Raw genomic sequence first — 17,977 nt, 5'->3', positions numbered from 1 at the left:
AGTCGTTTCCATTCACAACATTAGCACATGGCTACCATGATCGGTGCAGCTATTTACATAAAAGTGACACACCCCTAAAACAGGCTGTTTTGAACAGAGCGTTTTTTGGCTGATTTAGGGACAGCAAAAATATTAGATCCAAAGTCAATTTTGACGAATGCATGTCGCAGACGTGTCTTTTACACATTTGAGAACTATTTTAGTATGTTGAAAATTGAATAATATGAGACTTTTAATTGGCAACATGTACATGTAGAGTGAATCCAAGTCAATTGTGGAAGTGGAAACTTTGCAAGAGAATACAGTTTTTATGCGTATTAATTTTCTTTCTAGTAAACAAAAGTCTCTTCTTATTCGCATATCCAAGGCTTCTTCAAACTAGTACCGGTACTTAAAAATGACTGCAAATGTCAAGTTATCAACAAACATGTGAAAGTAAAATGTTTGTTTACATTAGCATCGTTGAATGAAGACTGAGTTGTATTTGATATTTACAAAAATGTGTCACTATTGTCATAAACAACAAATTGTCTGTGGACTTTAAATAGTCTTATTTAGAAAACATGCACGTCATCTTGACAAAAACTAGAAAATATCTCTAACTAGTGTCTTTTTTTTCTTTTTTATACAAATGATTGAACAATATAAAGCAGTGGTGGGCAAACTCGGTCCTCAAGGGCCAGCGTCCTGCAGGTTTTGGAGGTCTCCCTGCTGCAATGCAGCTGATTCCAATTAACAGGATCATTACCAAGCTTATGCAGAGCTTGCTGATGCTGATCATATATCAGCTGTGTTGGAGAAGGGAAACATCCAAAACCTGTGTGCATGTCATGCTGTTTACTTAAGTTTTGTAAATTATTACTCACTAGGTACTGTTGAAGAAATGCATCTTTTCTTCGCGTGTTCGTTATTTTCCGGGTAGAGAAAATGTTGATTTTCTGAATACAGACTGGAGATCGGTGAACAGTTCCTTCGAAGGATTTATTTTACAGAATATTCAGGACACAAGCGAGTTTACAGAAGCACAGCTGCAGCTCCTCGCAAATGTGTCGTTACAGCGGACTCACAGCATTCTTATACTATCTTGAAAAAGTATTACAACACGTCCTTTTCCCCCAAGTCCCCCCTTCTCCCCCCAGCCCCCAGCCCCCAGCCAAGACAGACTTTTACAGCATTCAATACACATTGACAGATGGCCTTTTGATGTGGAAATATAGTAGGTCTCAGACCTGACGTCACCTAGCATAAGGTAAGACTTACAAAGAAATCATATTAACACATTGGCTTCAACCCCAGACAAATGGCCCATTGTTGTGAAAATAGAGGAGGCCCCCCCCCCCAAACATCATTTAAACACTCACCCAGCTCTACTGAGGAAATTAAAACAGTTATGACTAAATCTAAACAGTTATGACTAAACTAAAACACTTAAAAGAGTCCGACACAAAATTAAAAAAGGTATTAGCGGCGTCATCGTTGCAGACGGCTGGCGCAACATTAAGCAAGGGTTGTGTGGAAAGATTGGACATTATCATTAGAATAAGAAGCAAAAGCACTCAACAATGAAACATCCCTTTAGCAGTGAGAGAAGGTTGTTTAGCAGTTATGTGGCATTAAAGAACAATTTGATTCATTAAAAGATTTTGCAGTGGGATAAGCATATGTGTACCACATGTTGATAGTTAAGGGATGTCCCCCTTCCATGGGGTGCCAGGGAGTTTGTGGAGAATCAATACTTCGCTTAATACGATGTGTTGTGGTTACGTTCAAGGTTGTACTGAGGGGATTCCAGAGATACCAGATTGGCATACAAATCAATATGAGAAAGAGTGTCGTGATGTAGCAGCAGATGGAGATGCGTTCCCACTTTGAAGCCATCTCGAGATGATGTTCTTGGGTTGAAGAAAAGGGCGCTGTCATCTTCTTCAGTACCTTAGGGTAGACTACCTGGTCCCAGGATGAGTCACCGGGATTATTCTGCCCATATAGCGTGACTCAACCTTTTTTGAATGATGTCAGTGGGAGCCAGCTTGCTTCTCGGTTGTTGCTGGGTGATTGCCTGGTGCAGGAATGATGGCTCCAGCCGGTGTCCTTGCCGGTCGGGTGGAGGAGATGTGATACCACGTATCACCTTTTCTGTGCAGGGTTACCCTAACTCTTGAAATGTATTTGAGGTTGCAAATCGCCTTTTTGTTTGATTGTTTGTTTGTTTTATTGCAAATCCCTTTTTTATTTGATTGAAAATAAAGACACAGACACAATGCACCACATACACTCACTGACATGCCTGGGAGGCGGGTGGATCGGAGCGTGGGGATATCATTTCCCTCTGCTCCGGTTCACCTGCTCCTAATTTTAATGCACCACACACACACACTTGTATATACACTGGGTGGGGACACATTCAAGGTTTAGGGGTAGAGTTCGCCAATCTGCGAGCTGGCGGACTCAGTAACAGGGGTTAACTTTCACTAAGAACGCTGGGGTGACGACCGGGGCCTTTCCCCGCTGGGCCTGGGGTTCGGGGGTGTCGGCCGTCCTCCGGTGCCCCCTTCTCCCCTGCTGCCCCCGGTGTTCCGTCCCTCCACGCGGCGGGGGGTGGGGTGGGCGCGGCTGCCCTCTCCGCTCCGCTGTCCGGCCCCTCTTCGGCGCCGGTGCCTGGGTGCGGGGGTCCCCGGGGGCTGGGGGTCGGGGGCTGCCGGTTGGTCGGGGTGTGGGGTGCTGGGGGTGGGGGGGTGTCTGGGGGCTTGTGGGCGGCTGGGGCTGGGTTGGGGTGGATGGGGGGCGGGGGGGGGGGTCGTGGGGGTAGCTGGGGCTGTGGACCGGCGGGGTGCCTGGCGGGCCTGCAGTGCCCCGTCCTGCTGCGTTGGGTTGGGGGCGCGGGCCGTGTTGGGGTGGGGGGCGCTCCTGCTCCTGGGTTTGCTCTCCGGCCGGTGGTCCTGGTGGGGACCGGGGGTCGTCCTTTGGCGCTGCCGCAGCCTGGGGGACCCTGAGGTGTTGCGCTTGCTCTGTCCTGGCAGGGGTCGACGGCTCCCCTCTTTGGTGGAGACTTTCATGCATGCCAGATCCACCACACCAGCATCTATCGAAACTCAGACACAATCTGCTTCCTCCTCGGGTCATTGAATCGGTGAAGGCTGGTGTCTGTGGATCTCACTCTGCTTCTTGTGTCCTTCCTTCCTTTCCTCAGTCTCTCCTTTGGTCTCTTGAGGTCTCCCTGATTTTTGGGGATTTGTTGGAATTTATGTTTCTGGAGTTGGTGAGGAATTCTGGTTGGTGGCCCGGTGGGTGGTGTCTGGCCGGTGCTGGATTTCACTTTCCTTTGTTTTCTTTGGTTCCCTCGGGTCTCCTGACGGCGGTGTTTGGTTTAGGTGAACGGTATGGGATTTTTTCTAATAGGTTTTTGGTGAGCTAACGAATACACACACACTCGCACGCACGCACACACGCACGCACGCACGCACATACACATACTCACCCACATACAAAAAAATAATAATAATAGAGCAATGATGATGACATTACCGAATGAACAATACTGAGCTCTTTTTGAAAAGAAAAGAAAAAAAATGGAAAATAAAGACACAGTTTTTTCTCCATAAACTTGCCCCTCCCCTACTTGTTGCTCATTAGTCACACCGTGCATGCACGCATGTAAACAAATAGGGTGGCAGGAGATTCTCCGACAAGACTGACAGGATGAAGTCCATCTGGGAGTGAAAAATGAAAGAAAAAAAGAGGGAGAAGAGAAAAGAAAACAAGACAGTGGTGACTGTAATTAAGAGTTGTTTATGACTGTCTGTGTTAGGAAAGACTTTCAGGGTTGGCTTTAATTTCAATCGAGCACAATCACTCAATCTTGAACATGTAGCCTAATGCTTTTGCACAAGCCAAATCAAGGAAGCACCACTTATGAAAATTGCTTGAACATATGTTGAATCAATGTTGAATCAACCCTAAATCAACCAAGTTTTGACTTTTGCACAGTTTAATAACTTCAATATTGAATATACAATGCAAGTAGTTTGGACACACTTTCTTATTCAATGCATTTGCTTTATTCTCATGGCTGGTTGTAGATTCTCACTGAAGGCATCAAAAATATGTATGAACTGATGTGGAGTTATGTACTGTGGTGGATACACTTACCACCACCGTCTAATGTCAGTATTGTTTGAATTTGCTTTAGCTTAATTACTAAATTATGTAATATTTTCAGTTGATATTAAGTAAGTAATTAGTTTTAATGTAGCCGCAAGGGAGCACAAGCCAGTGTCCTCTTGTGCCGGTCCCAAGCCCGGATAAATACAGAGGGTTGTGTCAGGAAGGGCATCCGATGTAAAAACTTTGACCAAATCAAACATGCGAATCAAATATATGACTTCCATACCGGATCGGTCGAGGCCCGGGTTAACAACAACTGCCGTCAGTGGTGTTGACTTACAGGGTGCCGGTGGAAACTGGACTACTGTTGGTCGAAGGAGAGGAGGAAAGAGAAGAGGAACACCAAGAGTCTAGGACTGAGAGTAGGGCCTTTGAATGTTGGAACTATGACAGGTAAAGTTAGAGAGTTGGTTGACATGATGCAGAGGAGGAAGGTGGACATATTGTGTGTTCAGGAGAACAGGTGGCAAGGGAGCAAAGCTAGAAGTTTAAGAGCAGGGTTCAAGTTATTCTATCATGGTGTAGATAGGAAGAGAAATGGAGTAAGAGTTACCGTGGAGGAGTTTGTTAGGAACGTCCTGGAGGTAAAAGAGTGTAAGATAGAGTGATGAGCCTGAAGCTAGGAATCGAAGGTGTGATGATCAATGTTGTTAGTGGGTATGTGCCACAGGAGAGCTGGAGGAGAAGGAACACTTTTGGTTGGACCTTGATGAAATGATGCAGAGCATCCCTAGAAGTGAGAGAGTTGTCAATGGTGCAGACTTCAATGGACACGGTGCAGGAAACAGAGGTGATGAGGAGGTTATGGGCAAGTTTGGTATCCAGTAGAGGAACGCAGAAGGACAGATGGTGGTTGACTTTGCAAAAAGAATGGAAATGGCTGTTGTGAATAGTTTCTTCCAGAAGAGGCAGGAACATAGGGTGACCTACAAGAGTGGAGGTAGGAGTGCACAGGTAGACTACATTTTGTGTAGACAGTGTAATCTGAAGGATATCAGCGACTGCAAAGTAGTGGTAGGTCAGAGTGTAGCCAGACAGCATATGATGGTAGTGTGTCGGATGACTCTCGTTGTGAGGAGGAGAAATACGGCAAAGGCAGAGCAGAGGACGAAATGGTGGAAGCTGAAAAAGGAAAAGTGTTGTTTGAATTTCAGGAAGGAGTTGAGACAGGCTCTGGATGGTCAGGAGGTGCTTCCAAATGACTGGATAACTATGATAACTGTGATCAGGGGGACAGATAGGACAGTCCTTGGTGTGTCATCTGGAAGGAAAGGAGAAAAGGAGACTTGGTGGTGGAATGAGGAGGTACAGAAGTGGATCCAGAGAAAGAGGTTAGCTAAGAAGAAGTGGGACACTGAGAGAACTGAAGAAAGTAGACAGGAGTACAGGGAAATGCAGCGTAGGGTGAAAGTAGAAATGGCAAAGGCCAAACAAGGGGGCTTACAATGATTTGTGTGCTAGGTTGGATAGTAAGGAGGGAGAGACTGATCTGTACAGGTTGGCAAGGCAAAGAGACAGAGATGGGAAGGATGTGCAACAGGTTAGGGCAATAAAGGATATGGATGGCAGTGTGTTGACAGATGCCAGTAGTGTGATGGGAAGATGGAAAGAGTACTGTGAAGAGTTGATGAATGAGGAAAATGAGAGAGAACAAAGAGTAGAAGAGGTGACTGTTGTTGAAGCTGGGCAGAGGTGTACATTTGTGAGCAGCAGTATGGTTTCATGTCAAAAAAGAGTACCACAGATGCAGTATATGCTTTGAGGATGTTGATAGAGAAGTACAGAGAAGGTCAGAAGGAGCTGCATTGTGTCTTTGTAGATCTGGAGAAAGCTTACGACAGGGATTTCAAGATTACGGAGGAGCTGGCAGCAGTGAGATCAATGAAAGGATCAACCACGGGGAGTGATTTATTCAAGAAGGTAAACGCATGCATGGACAGGCTTGAACTGAAATGGGACAAACTGGTAAGAGTCACTACTGATGGTTGTCCGAATCTAACCGGGAAAAATTTAGAATTTATAAAAGTGATGCTAGATAAAGTGACTGACTGAACTTGACGTAGAGCATAAATTGGTGTTTATTTATTGTATTATTCATCAGCATGCATTGTGTAAGTCAGTGTTGAAACTAGGGCTGGGTGATATGGCCAAAAAATAAAATCTTAATTTTTAGAGACATTCAGGACAATTACAATTTTAATCGATTTTAATCTAATAAACTCAACAAACATTTATTTAAAGGTTTCATTTATTCGAAAATCATTCCTGTGCAAAATGTTCAGACAACAATAATGTATACTGATTCTAAATTAGTTTTGACATAAACTTAACATTCATAGTTTTTTCTTAAATGCCACAATTGGGTAGTTGGTAGCTATTGTAATACCCATCCAGCATTCTGCCACAAAAACATTTGAATGTAACACAACATAAGAACAACAGCTTTTAATAATCCAAAAGACAAAATTTTATTTCACGATTTGGAAAATTTTCAACGATTAGATTTTTAAAATGACGATGTATCGGATTAATTAAATTTATTGCCCAACCCTAGTTGAAACTTAACAATGTTATTGATGTTGTAACTGGTGTATTTAGACCAGAAAAGTATTTTAGTCCGCTTGTTTGGTCCGGACCAAAAGCGGACTTTATTTTTTTCGTTTGGTGCAGTTCATATTCACACTGCTTTTTGCAAGTGGACTATATTGCGTAATCATGTCGACTGCGGGACAATCTGTGCTCCCATTGGACAAAAATGACTAGGGCTTGACGCATAACCAAACCCGGAAATAGAGGAAAACATGAAATTCCGACGTGCTGCATATAACCTGCATATTTGTGGCGTTATTAGATGCAAGATATTTTGCAAGCGTCGCTGGCAGCTCATTCAATGTAGGTTCTGATTATGAATGAATCTAGCACAATATTCACTACCGGGCAATATTCCCCCCGCAATGCTTGGCTACGGTGGATTGTTAAACCCAAAAAGGCGCATATGTCCTACAATTGGAGCTGATCAGCCGTGGTTTGTATTCAGACTGCGAAGCGAACCGCACCGAGACCACCTCAAAAAGTGGGTCTCGGTCTGCTTGTTTGGTCCGCACCAGGATTTGTTTGTGTGTATTCAGACCTGCACAAAACGTCCGGACCAGTGTGGGAAACGAACTCTGGTCCGTTTAAAGACCAAACAGTGCAGGTCTGAATACACCCAAGACAATTAACTTTATCAGGGCACGAGCATTAAATCACAGGCAGTTTGTTGCACTTTTAGAAGAGCATGATGATGAACATGGTGACATCAGGTACCATACAGCTGTCAGATGGCTCAGCCTGGGCAAAATGCAGGGCTTAAAGTACTTCGGCACAATGCCGGATTTCCGGCATAAGAGCCACCAGCGCAATGACAAATCCAGCGAAGTTAACAGTTTACCTGTGGGGAATATTTGACACGTCTGGCAAAACACCGCCAATGCGGAGAGAAGGCCAACTTCAAAACAAACCTTCCCATACCAAGTAATCTGTGGAGTGCAATGCCAAAAAACACTTTTATTTTTGAAGTTTTTCCTGAAAGCGTTTTGGCTGTCGCGGCGCAACGGATGACTTAACGCGTCCTGCGGAACGTGTGTCTGCCGTTCTTATTGCCGCCGTAAACAATTGCGACCAAAGTCAACAAAACAACTTCGTACAGTAATCACGTTCGATCGCCAATTAAAGGCACTAAACGAAGACTTAATTACGCTGGCATTTTATTGCACGGTGCCTATTGCCAGTGTTTTGGGTTTTGTTAAGTTATTAACATTGTTTTTTAGTTTTAAATTATATTTTAGCCGTTTATAATTAGTTAACTCAGTATGGCTAAATGAATAGCATTTTTATGTGTCTCACACTCCTGAGAAAATAAGGGAGTGTATGGGTCTGGTATCTGTCTCTTCCGAAGGAGACGGGCCGATGTGTGATTGTTTCTTTTTAATCTGATTTGTAGCTATGGGAACTTGCTGAACTTGCAGAAGGGAGGAGAGAGGGATTTTCTTGTATTCATTTAGTTGTAACCAGGTGTGTTGTGGGCTGACCTTTTTCTGAACCCTTTTTGTGAATAAATAACGATGTGAGCCAAGGGAGGGAGCCACATTTGAACGGACCACCGTTTGGGTGACTTTAAATGTGCGACCAGAAGCTTCTGGTAATTAAAACCTTTGCAAAGGAACTTCTTCAACAGAATCTCACCATTCAGTTAATTGAACACGCAAAGAGTACAATACTTAAAATTGTCTACTCTAACAAATGGTGACCGCCGACGCTGAATTATAACGAATGGTCTCCTCCGTTGAACCAAACGGAAGGTGTTATTCTGACGTGGAACAAGCTGCGGCGTTCAAGGACGGGCGGAACTTCTAGGCCTAAATAAATAAAGTACGGTAAGTGGAGATCTTTATCCACGTAGAAGAAGTTTTGTCTGTCTGGTCCGCTGCAGCTGGTTTTTTCGTCTTCCAAAATTGTCTAAATTTTAAAAGAGATCTGTGTGAACGAGTGTAGTTTGATGTCGTTCTATTGTGAGTTGTGATAATTCCGACGATATTGAACTAAACACGTCGTGGAGTGGTGCATTTGAAGGTGACGTAATGCAGACTCGAAGTGATGAAGCTTTTTTGTACAGGAAGAAATAGCGGTTAATTTTTTGATTTGTTTTGTTTTTCGTCAACGCTATGAAGAATCCTTAGACCATAATATATAAAAGGGTTTGCCGGATGACGTAACAAGTCCTTCTTGTTACTAAGGATTGCGAAGATTATGGTACGCGCTTCTGTTTTTTAAGCAGTTTTTGGCCGATTTGAGGACTAAGTAACATAATTGTTCATGGCTCTTGGTGTGAAAACGTCCTAAACACGTAATATGTCTTTTATTTGAAAAAGCGCCTGTTTGAAATTGAACAGAAAGGGGTCCAGGTTGATTACAGCGATGATTGGATTTTTGTATCACTGTATTTGCAATCGAGAGATTACGTGAAAGATTTTATTTCAGTTTTGGCGTTCCTACTTTTGTAGTTTTGGGGTCAGGATTTCCGTATGAATACCTTTTGTTCTACGGTTAAATTCGATGGTACGTGACATTTTATTTTGAAAATGAGCGCCTTGCAGAAATTTTGCAATGTATGGAGAACAGTTTAGCTCAGCGGGATTGGGTAACCGCTGTGTATAAACGAGAGGTCACGTAATTCTTATGTCTGTCTGTGTGTGGCCATATGTGTTAACATATTGAACTATTAATATTAAAAGTGAGACGTCACTGTATTAAAACCGAATGTATACATCAAAAACTATAAACAAAAATGGAGCCGATTTCGACCCGGATACAGAATGGTTTGTCCTGAATGCGCTTCCGGTTCAGCGAAAAATAAAAGCGTCGATGAACAATGAAAAAACGAACTATGGATCGATTGTATACAAAGCTTTTGCTGGACAAAATGGTATGTCAGACTTTTGTATTTTTTTTTTGTTGGTAATGGAAAAAGGCTGAATTTGATGCTAAAATGACTCCAGCATTTGTGGAGCTGTTTACGGGTGCTTTGTTTAAAGTTAACCCGTTTATTGAAATTACCGTACGAAGCTGCGGTTTAAATGCTATAAGATTTGTAGACAACGAATTGAAGGAATAACACCGTTTATTTTATTTTTTAAATAATGACTGAAGAGTGTGTGCGTATGCATTTGAGTGTGTGACCTAGCTTCTAAAAAAGGTGGGGGTTTGTAAGTGAGAAGTGTGCATATGGGGATTTTGTTTGTTTTTCTTTAATATTTTAACTAAGTTTGGTGTTGTTTTGTGTGAGATGATACTGTTGTGATAGTGGCGTTTGTTTTATTAATGGGAATATGATAAAATAGGTTTTGCGATTTATAATGTTAAGATTTCTCCCCCCCCCCCCCCTTCCCCCGTTTCTAGGTTAGAAAAAAAGGTGGGGGCTGAGCTGTGCGCTGTGAGCATAATGTGTCCTCGTAATGGGACTCTTTTTTTGTCAAAATGGTAAGAGAGGAATGATAAACAATATAAAATAAGTAATAGTATTTGACTGAGCTAATAAATCTTTACACTTTAATGATTGATGACGATGGTTAATTTGTTAACTTTCCCTTTTCGGGACAAATGAATAAAGAGTAATGATAAAATAATGGCATTTTGTTTGAGAGTTGATATAATTATGCCTACATCTTTATAGCTGTGGCTGGAAATAAGATAGTTGAATAAAGAGTTATGAATGTTTTTGAAATTGACATGTTGATAATGATTTTTAATATTTGTTTTTTCTCTGAGTGTGTCATTTCAGAAACTGATGTTTGAGTTCCAAGGCAGATGAGGGTTTGATGGCCTTCACTGATTACAAACTGCGAACGGGATGCGCCCCAGCTGCTGATACGTTGTATGGCTAGTAGCTATTTGAAGGGGTATTGAAAAAAAAAAAAGAGAAATGAATAAAGAGGCTGTGTTTTTTACGAAACATTTTTGAGAAAGCAGGGAGTGAACTGTCTTGCTATGATCCCATATCCTCAGTCTGGCATTTTTAAAGCATTGTATCATAATGTGCATTTTTTGATCAGGTGAGCTCTCAGAAAGACTGTGTGTCATCGGATCCACATTGCAGACAGCGTCTGAATGGATGTGGCAGAGGTCAAAGGTCAAGAGCCGCAGAGCAACAGTCTTCTCGTCCTGTGCCTAAGAAAAACATGATGTTCAAATTCCTCAATGCCCAGTGACTGTGTATACGCCTCATTCTAGTGACTTCTCCCCTATGGCTGTTTTGCATCCAGAGGAAATCTAAATGCCTGCTCTGAACATTGCTGCCACAACAGCCGCCATGCTGGCCAGGACTGAACATTGACAACAGCTGCCGTCCTGCCTTTTGCTGGGGGTCTGGACAAAGAAAGTTGGTGGTCGGAATGAGATGTGATCCATTCAGTAAAGTGCTACATGGTGATATGCAAGGCATTTTTAATGTGTTGAGTGGGGAACTGTGATCTATAGCAAGATATTTCAGGAAATTGAAAACGACATATGTAAATTTGAAATGAGGGATTGAGAAAAAATTTTTCAATCTATAGCCTACTAAATTTTTGTCTATATTTTTGGGAGAATCAGTTTCTGAATTGGTACAATGGGAATTTTATTAATATGTTATGATATGATATATTTTTATTTTCCCCGTGAGGAACTTTTTTGGACTTCGTCCAGCTGCAGCTATAGTATAAAATAAATAATAGAATAGAATGAGTAGTAACGAGTAAAAGACTAACTAAGAGTTTGATGGCTAAGTTTTATTTTTTTTTATTTTTTAACAGCACTGTGATTTATAAATCCCAGAAATATTTTGTGTGCTGTGTTTTTATGAGCCCCGCTAATATGTGAAAGATTAGCAGTTTGAATATGATTTTATCCTCAGCCCCACTAATCTATAAAAGAGGTGAGGTTGATTGGCAGTTTAAATCATTTTCGGGACTCTAGGAGAATTGGCAGTTTAAATAATTTTCGGGACTCTAGGAGAATTAGAGTAATATGGTTATCTCTATTTTTTATGGCCCCAAAGTCATCATATATTAGTGTCTTAAGTTGTATCTGCTTATGCTCAGTTTTATAGTGTTTTGTAGCTCTTTTGTTTATCTCATAGCCTGATTTAGAGGGTTGAGTTATTTATGACGTCTTTTGAGTCATGAGGTCTCTATTTTGTCCTCCCTTTATCTTGACGTGTTTGAAAAAATCAGTGGATCTTTGTCAAATGAGGGAGTTTATGTTTAAGAATTTAACCAATGTAGACGAGTTAGAAAATTAAAATCAAACTTAAAAACGAAATTAAAAAGGTTGTGGGGTATCGGCCTACACTCCAATTGACAGGATGAGTTTGAAAATGATCATTCACAGTTTGAATATGAAGAAATCTATCAGAGGAAATCGATCGCAAAGTAAGTCTGAAGCAAGCAAGGACAATAATGCATATTCGCCGAATGAAGGTAATTATATTATATTATATCTTTTATCTCAGAATCACATTTGAAAAATGTAATGTTTGGAGCCCAGTGTTTGCAAAAGAGTATAGATAATATGAATATATGTGAGTTTTTCCCAGCATGCCAGGATTCGGCCGGTCATGGGATTCTGGGAAGAGAATAAGAGATATGAAAGGCACAGTTATGCAAATTTAGTCATGGTAAAAAATTATCTATTATTGAACAAAACCTATTTGAAAGATAAATATTTACAAGCTCTGTCTTATATTAATGAATGAGCGAATGTCATTCAACTCAATCAAGGGCTGGGCTCTATTTTAATGTCACAAAAATAGATCTTTTCCTGTTCCAACAGCACAGGACCTACGGATCTTAATCAAATAACATTTACTAATCCCAACTAACAAAACTATCAGGGTTTTTTCCTCCAAATAAAATTTATGTGAGTTTATGAGAAACTAAAAATGAAAAGTTTCTGCACTCAGGAGAACGGCCCCAGGGGGTTGATGAGGAGAAATTCCACAACTGGAAAGGAGACGTGCCAGGCTCGGCCATCTCATCAACTGATGCTCTCAGGTTGAAAGGAGAGACGAAATTCCACAACTGGAGCATCAATCTTATCACCTCCGACCTGGAGCCACGTCAGCTGAATCCGTGCCCGGTTCCGGAGCTGCCGTTTGAGGACATCAGTCAACGGATCAAGAGCAAGTGCCTTTTCTTGGGCAATCATTCCTTTGATCAGTCACATTTTGGGCAGAATAATCCCAGGTGACAAATCGAAGAAATTGGGTAGTCTACCCCAAATTCTTAAAGAAGAGACGAACTATTGCGACACTCTTTTCATTAAAAAAAAAAGACCTTCAAAGAACTTCATCACAAGATGGCTTCAAAGAACACATATTTGTCTGCCGATACATTGCGACACTTTTTAATGAACAACATTTTATGTTAAGCCTCACATATGCTATGCTTATTTCACTAAAAATCTTTTAAATGTATCAAATTGTTTTTTAATGTCAAATGATTGCTAAACTACCTCCTCTTCTGCTAAAGGGATGTTTTAAGGATAATTATTTTTATCACACAACCATTGAAAAAAAATGTTTTAATGTGTTGAGCTCTTATGAGCTCAAATGAGGGATTGTTAAGTTATTAACATTGTTTTTTAGTTTTAAATTATATTTTAGCCGTTTATAATTAGTTAACTCAGTATGGCTAAATGAATAGCATTTTTATGTGTCTCACACTCCTGAGAAAATAAGGGAGTGTATGGGTCTGGTATCTGTCTCTTCCGAAGGAGACGGGCCGATGTGTGATTGTTTCTTTTTAATCTGATTTGTAGCTATGGGAACTTGCTGAACTTGCAGAAGGGAGGAGAGAGGGATTTTCTTGTATTCATTTAGTTGTAACCAGGTGTGTTGTGGGCTGACCTTTTTCTGAACCCTTTTTGTGAATAAATAACGATGTGAGCCAAGGGAGGGAGCCACATTTGAACGGACCACCGTTTGGGTGACTTTAAATGTGCGACCAGAAGCTTCTGGTAATTAAAACCTTTGCAAAGGAACTTCTTCAACAGAATCTCACCATTCAGTTAATTGAACACGCAAAGAGTACAATACTTAAAATTGTCTACTCTAACAGTTTCTACAGTGTTAGCGTGCTAACGGTGCTTGCGGCTGCAGCTAGAGCCAATCGGACTACTTTTCAAAAGGCAGTCTAATCGACGTGATGATTGCTGACAGCCGGATACAGTTGCCGTTCCTAGAGATCAGTTTAATAGACCGAGCTTACTCAATTGTGCAGTTGACGGTCGGCAAAATCACAACTGTGGTTCTGACGTCACTTTGTCTCACAGACCACTACTACTACTACTACTACTACTTAACTCGGAATTTCATTTAAAAAATCTGTCATGGAATAAGGATAGGTAAAACAAAAATAACACAAAATACATTAATAATTATCATAAGTGGGTAAATGAACAAGTCAATTAAAATAACACAAGTAGGTAAGCAAATAAAATAAATTAATTAATAATAAAATACAGCAGGCACCATAAAACATTGAAATGATGATGAGTCTCATGCCGAGTCAAACGCCAAAGAACAAAAATGTGTTTTAAGAGTGGGAAGAGAGGGGGGTTGCCTAATATTTAACGGAAGGTCATTCCAAAATCCATGGTGGGAGATTTGTCGAAAATCTCCCGAACTTTCTAGACTGGAAAATAACGAGCAAATAAGCACAATTTAAGTTAAAAAAAACAAAATAAATTATCTAGAAAAGAAAGTTGGTCGAACATTATTAAGTGGAAATATATTTTTAATGTCTTCTGTATTAATAATTGTTCTTTTACCATGTGAAAATGTTTATTTTTATCCAAATACCTGATTATTCAATAGAATTTTCCATAGGATATTTGAATACCTAAATATTCGACTGGGGACTGCAACCCGCAGTCCTATGCTGTACTATACATAATATAAATGGATAATGAAAGCGATGACCTAACACTTGGGGAAGACTGGCAATTTCATGAGTTTCCTAAATGGCCAGTCCATCAATGGCGACAAATCCAATTGCGCTGGCTTGATGTCGGTCGATGAACGAATCAGCATGTTGGACACTGCACCACTTTAGGATTTTTTTTTACTATAAGCCCTGAAAGTGTTAAAAGATTTTGGGACCTAAGAGCAGAGATTCAAGAGTTTTGTGAGATTAAAGGCAAAAACATCCCTGAGCTCTTAGATGTAGACTGGATTGCAGATTTAGCATTTGCTGTTGATGTGACTGCACTGATGAACAAACACTAAACTGCAAGGCAGGGGCCTTTTTGTCAATGAAATGCATAACCTGGTCAAGGCTTTCATGAGAAAGTTGCAGTTTCTTTCAAATCAACTCGAGAACAAAATTCTCACTTACATGCAAACCCTGAAAGAAGTCAAACCATCAGATAGTCACCTATGTAGGTACTCAGCTATGTTAGGAGACCTGCACAGTGAGTTTTCAAGACGATTTAAAGATTTTGAAAACATTGAGGATGAAATACACCTGATTTCCTCTCCCTTTGCATGCAATGTGGATAATGCACCCACTGATGTTCAGCTGTAGCTCATAGACTTGCAGTCTGATACAATTCTGGCAGAGCACTTTAAGTCAGCATCACTGCTTGAGTTCTATTCATCTCTCAGGGAGGAGAATTTTCCAAACATGAGGAAACATGCTCAGAAGATGTTTGTTATTTTTGGATCTTCCTGTACATGTGAGCAAACATTCTCAGTTGTGAAGTTTACTAAATCCAGGTACAGGTCCTCTCTTACTGATGATCATCTGTCACATCTCCACCTTAAGCATTCAACCTGACCTTGATGCTCTTGTTAAAGCTCAAGAGAGGCTTTACCAAGGATTAAAAAAAAGAGAAGTTCACTGAATTTTAAACCTATCATACATAATATTCAAAAAATATTTAATTTTTGGTTATTAAGGGATCTCTCTTTAAAAGGAAGGGTATTGCTTACTAAGGCTGAAGGAATTTTACGTCTCATATATGCCGCAAAGGCGGTTTACCTTGATGACGAGTTAGTGAAAGAGATTGACAAGATGCTATTCAATTTTTTGGTGGAAAAACAAAACTCATTACTTGAAAAAGCGTGTTGTGATGAATTCATGTGAAAATGGTGGACTTAATTTTTGGGGATTTTTATACCTTGAACAATACGCTTAAGATAAACTGGTTGAAATATTTTTTTGCAAATCCCACCTCCATATGGAATATTATTCCTAAATACCTTCTTTCTTGTATGGGTGGATTTATTTTCTTTCTAATTTGCAATTATGATGTTGATAAGACCCCTGTGAAGATGGCTATCTTTCATCGGCAGTTCTTTTTAGTGTGGTCTCTTATCGACAAACACAATTTTTCCCCACACAATTACTACATATGGAATAACAAGGACATTCTCTATAAACACAAGACTCTCTTCATAGAAAATTGGTTTTCAAATAATATTATATCGGTGGGTCAGTTGTTTACCAAGGAGGGTACTCTTTTTCTTATGAAGAGTTCTTGTTAAAATATAATTGTCATGACCTGTTGGAGCTGCCTTGTTTGTGGTGTTTTGTCTCTCTCTACAGGCGTTCTTTTGTAATTGTTTTTTTGTTTTGTTTTTTACTCCGGTTGTGTTCCGGTAGATGATCACATGACACCTCCAGTTAATAGTAGGCAGTGCACAAACCACACGCTAGTTTACGCTACTATTCTACGGCTACAGTTTGCACGACTTCCTATGTTGCTTGTGCCAGAGAAAAGCATCGCTTTTTTTTTAAAGTAGAAGAAGAAGAATAAATGGAAGACAACAGTAAAAAGGCAACTTTACTCCAGCCTCTTCATCTATTTTGGAAACTGTTCGGTATCTGTCAATTTGTGTTGGACACACACACTGAGAACAGAATAATAATATTCAATTATATATATATATATATATATAATTGTTTCTCTATTTAATTAATTATTTCATGGTCACTGTGTTCCGGTCAGGAACACAAGGAAGCTACTTTAGGGGGAAAAAGTGAGAAAAATTAGTTTTCAACCTCCGAATAGGAAAAGTGTTGATTTATTTATCAAATTAATTTAGTAATTCGAGGTAACTTCACGTAAAACAACGTGATTTGTATCTACTTGTTATGTTTTGGGTTCTGTTTTCCTTGTGTGTCTCCCTTGGTCTTGTTTAAGTGTGATCCTGCCCTTCCTCGTGTGATCCAATCAGTGCCCTCAGCCACTTGTGTCTTGCCCCAGGTGTGTCTTGTTGTGTCGTTAGTCTGTGTATTTAGTCTGCTGTCTCCCCCCTGTCTGTGTCGGGTCATTGTTGTATTTCCCCCCTGTGATGCTGCCCGTTTTTGCCTTGGATTTTCCTCCCCATGTCATGCTGCCCGGTTTGCCTTGTTGTTTTCTCCATGTTATGTTTTTCCGTAGATCTCGCCTTTTGTTTTGTAGAAATTAAAATCCCTTTTTTGATCGAACCTCTGCCTCCTTGCCCTGTCTTCCCGCATTTGGGTCCTCAAGCTCCCCTTTCTTGACAGAATGACCCGACCACGATCAGACCCAGCGGGAAGCTCCCGTTGCCGACCGGCACACTGTCGGTCGGCTCGAAAGCACCGTCAGCCTGCCACCCAATCCCATTCCCTCCATGTAAGTTCTTTTTCTCTGGCTGGTTCCACCTTGTCCTCTGTTCCCCATTCACCCGATCTCCTTAGTTCACTTAAGTCCCTGCCCTATGACACCATTTTGTCACCCCATTGTTTCATAGACACAGATTTCACCGATGATTAAGATGAAGAAGGCTGTTTTTTGGTTAATGCACTTACAGATTCCAGTTCCGATTTAGACACCGATTTGGATTTTTTTCACCAGCATAAACCCTTACATGTTTTCGTCAGTTTTCGTTTGCGGATTATTTTAACACTGGGTCATGTCACCTCGGTCCCCGCCAAGTTCATCACTCCGGTCCCCATCTTGTGCACCTCATAGCCCCACATTACCGCCACGTCAAGACTTACTCCCCACTTCACCTGGCTCCTTACCCAATCCCGTTTCTTCTCGTCACGTTCCTTCAGTCTCAGTATCCTTGGTTTCTAGTATCCCTGCTGCTCCTCACTCCCCATGGTGGCAGGCTGATGTGGCCCCAGTTCCTGCTCTCAAGTCTACTTCAGCCACGCCACCCCAAGCCATGTTCACCCAGCTACCGCCAAGCACCGCCAAGCCAAGCACATGTCCCCGAACCACGTCCGCCGCAGTTCCAAGTCCCCGAACCACGTCTGCCGCCGCA

General features: G+C 41.1%; 1 protein-coding gene and 1 pseudogene across 1 annotated transcript; one reads left to right on the top strand and one right to left on the bottom strand.

The window, feature by feature from the left end:
- Positions 1–4,731: 4,731 nt before the first annotated feature.
- LOC147164192 (uncharacterized) lies at positions 4,732–6,098 on the bottom strand. The gene is made up of 3 exons (XM_086093520.1): positions 6,001–6,098; positions 4,830–5,383; positions 4,732–4,742 (listed from the first exon to the last, which is right to left on the bottom strand). The coding sequence occupies exons 1-3, from the start codon at positions 6,096–6,098 to the stop codon at positions 4,732–4,734; spliced, it is 663 nt and encodes a 220-aa protein (XP_085949646.1).
- Positions 6,097–16,347, top strand: LOC147164191 (general transcription factor II-I repeat domain-containing protein 2A-like; annotated as a pseudogene).
- The last annotated feature ends 1,630 nt before the right edge of the window (positions 16,348–17,977 follow it).

The sequence above is a fragment of the Leptonotus elevatus genome, chromosome 13, assembly GCF_054856555.1.
Source record: "Leptonotus elevatus isolate MCC_2025b chromosome 13, RoL_Lele_1.0, whole genome shotgun sequence".
Classification (NCBI taxonomy): domain Eukaryota; kingdom Metazoa; phylum Chordata; class Actinopteri; order Syngnathiformes; family Syngnathidae; genus Leptonotus; species Leptonotus elevatus.
The sequence above is the reverse complement of the archived record's forward strand: the minus strand, read 5'-3'. Positions and strand labels throughout refer to the sequence as shown.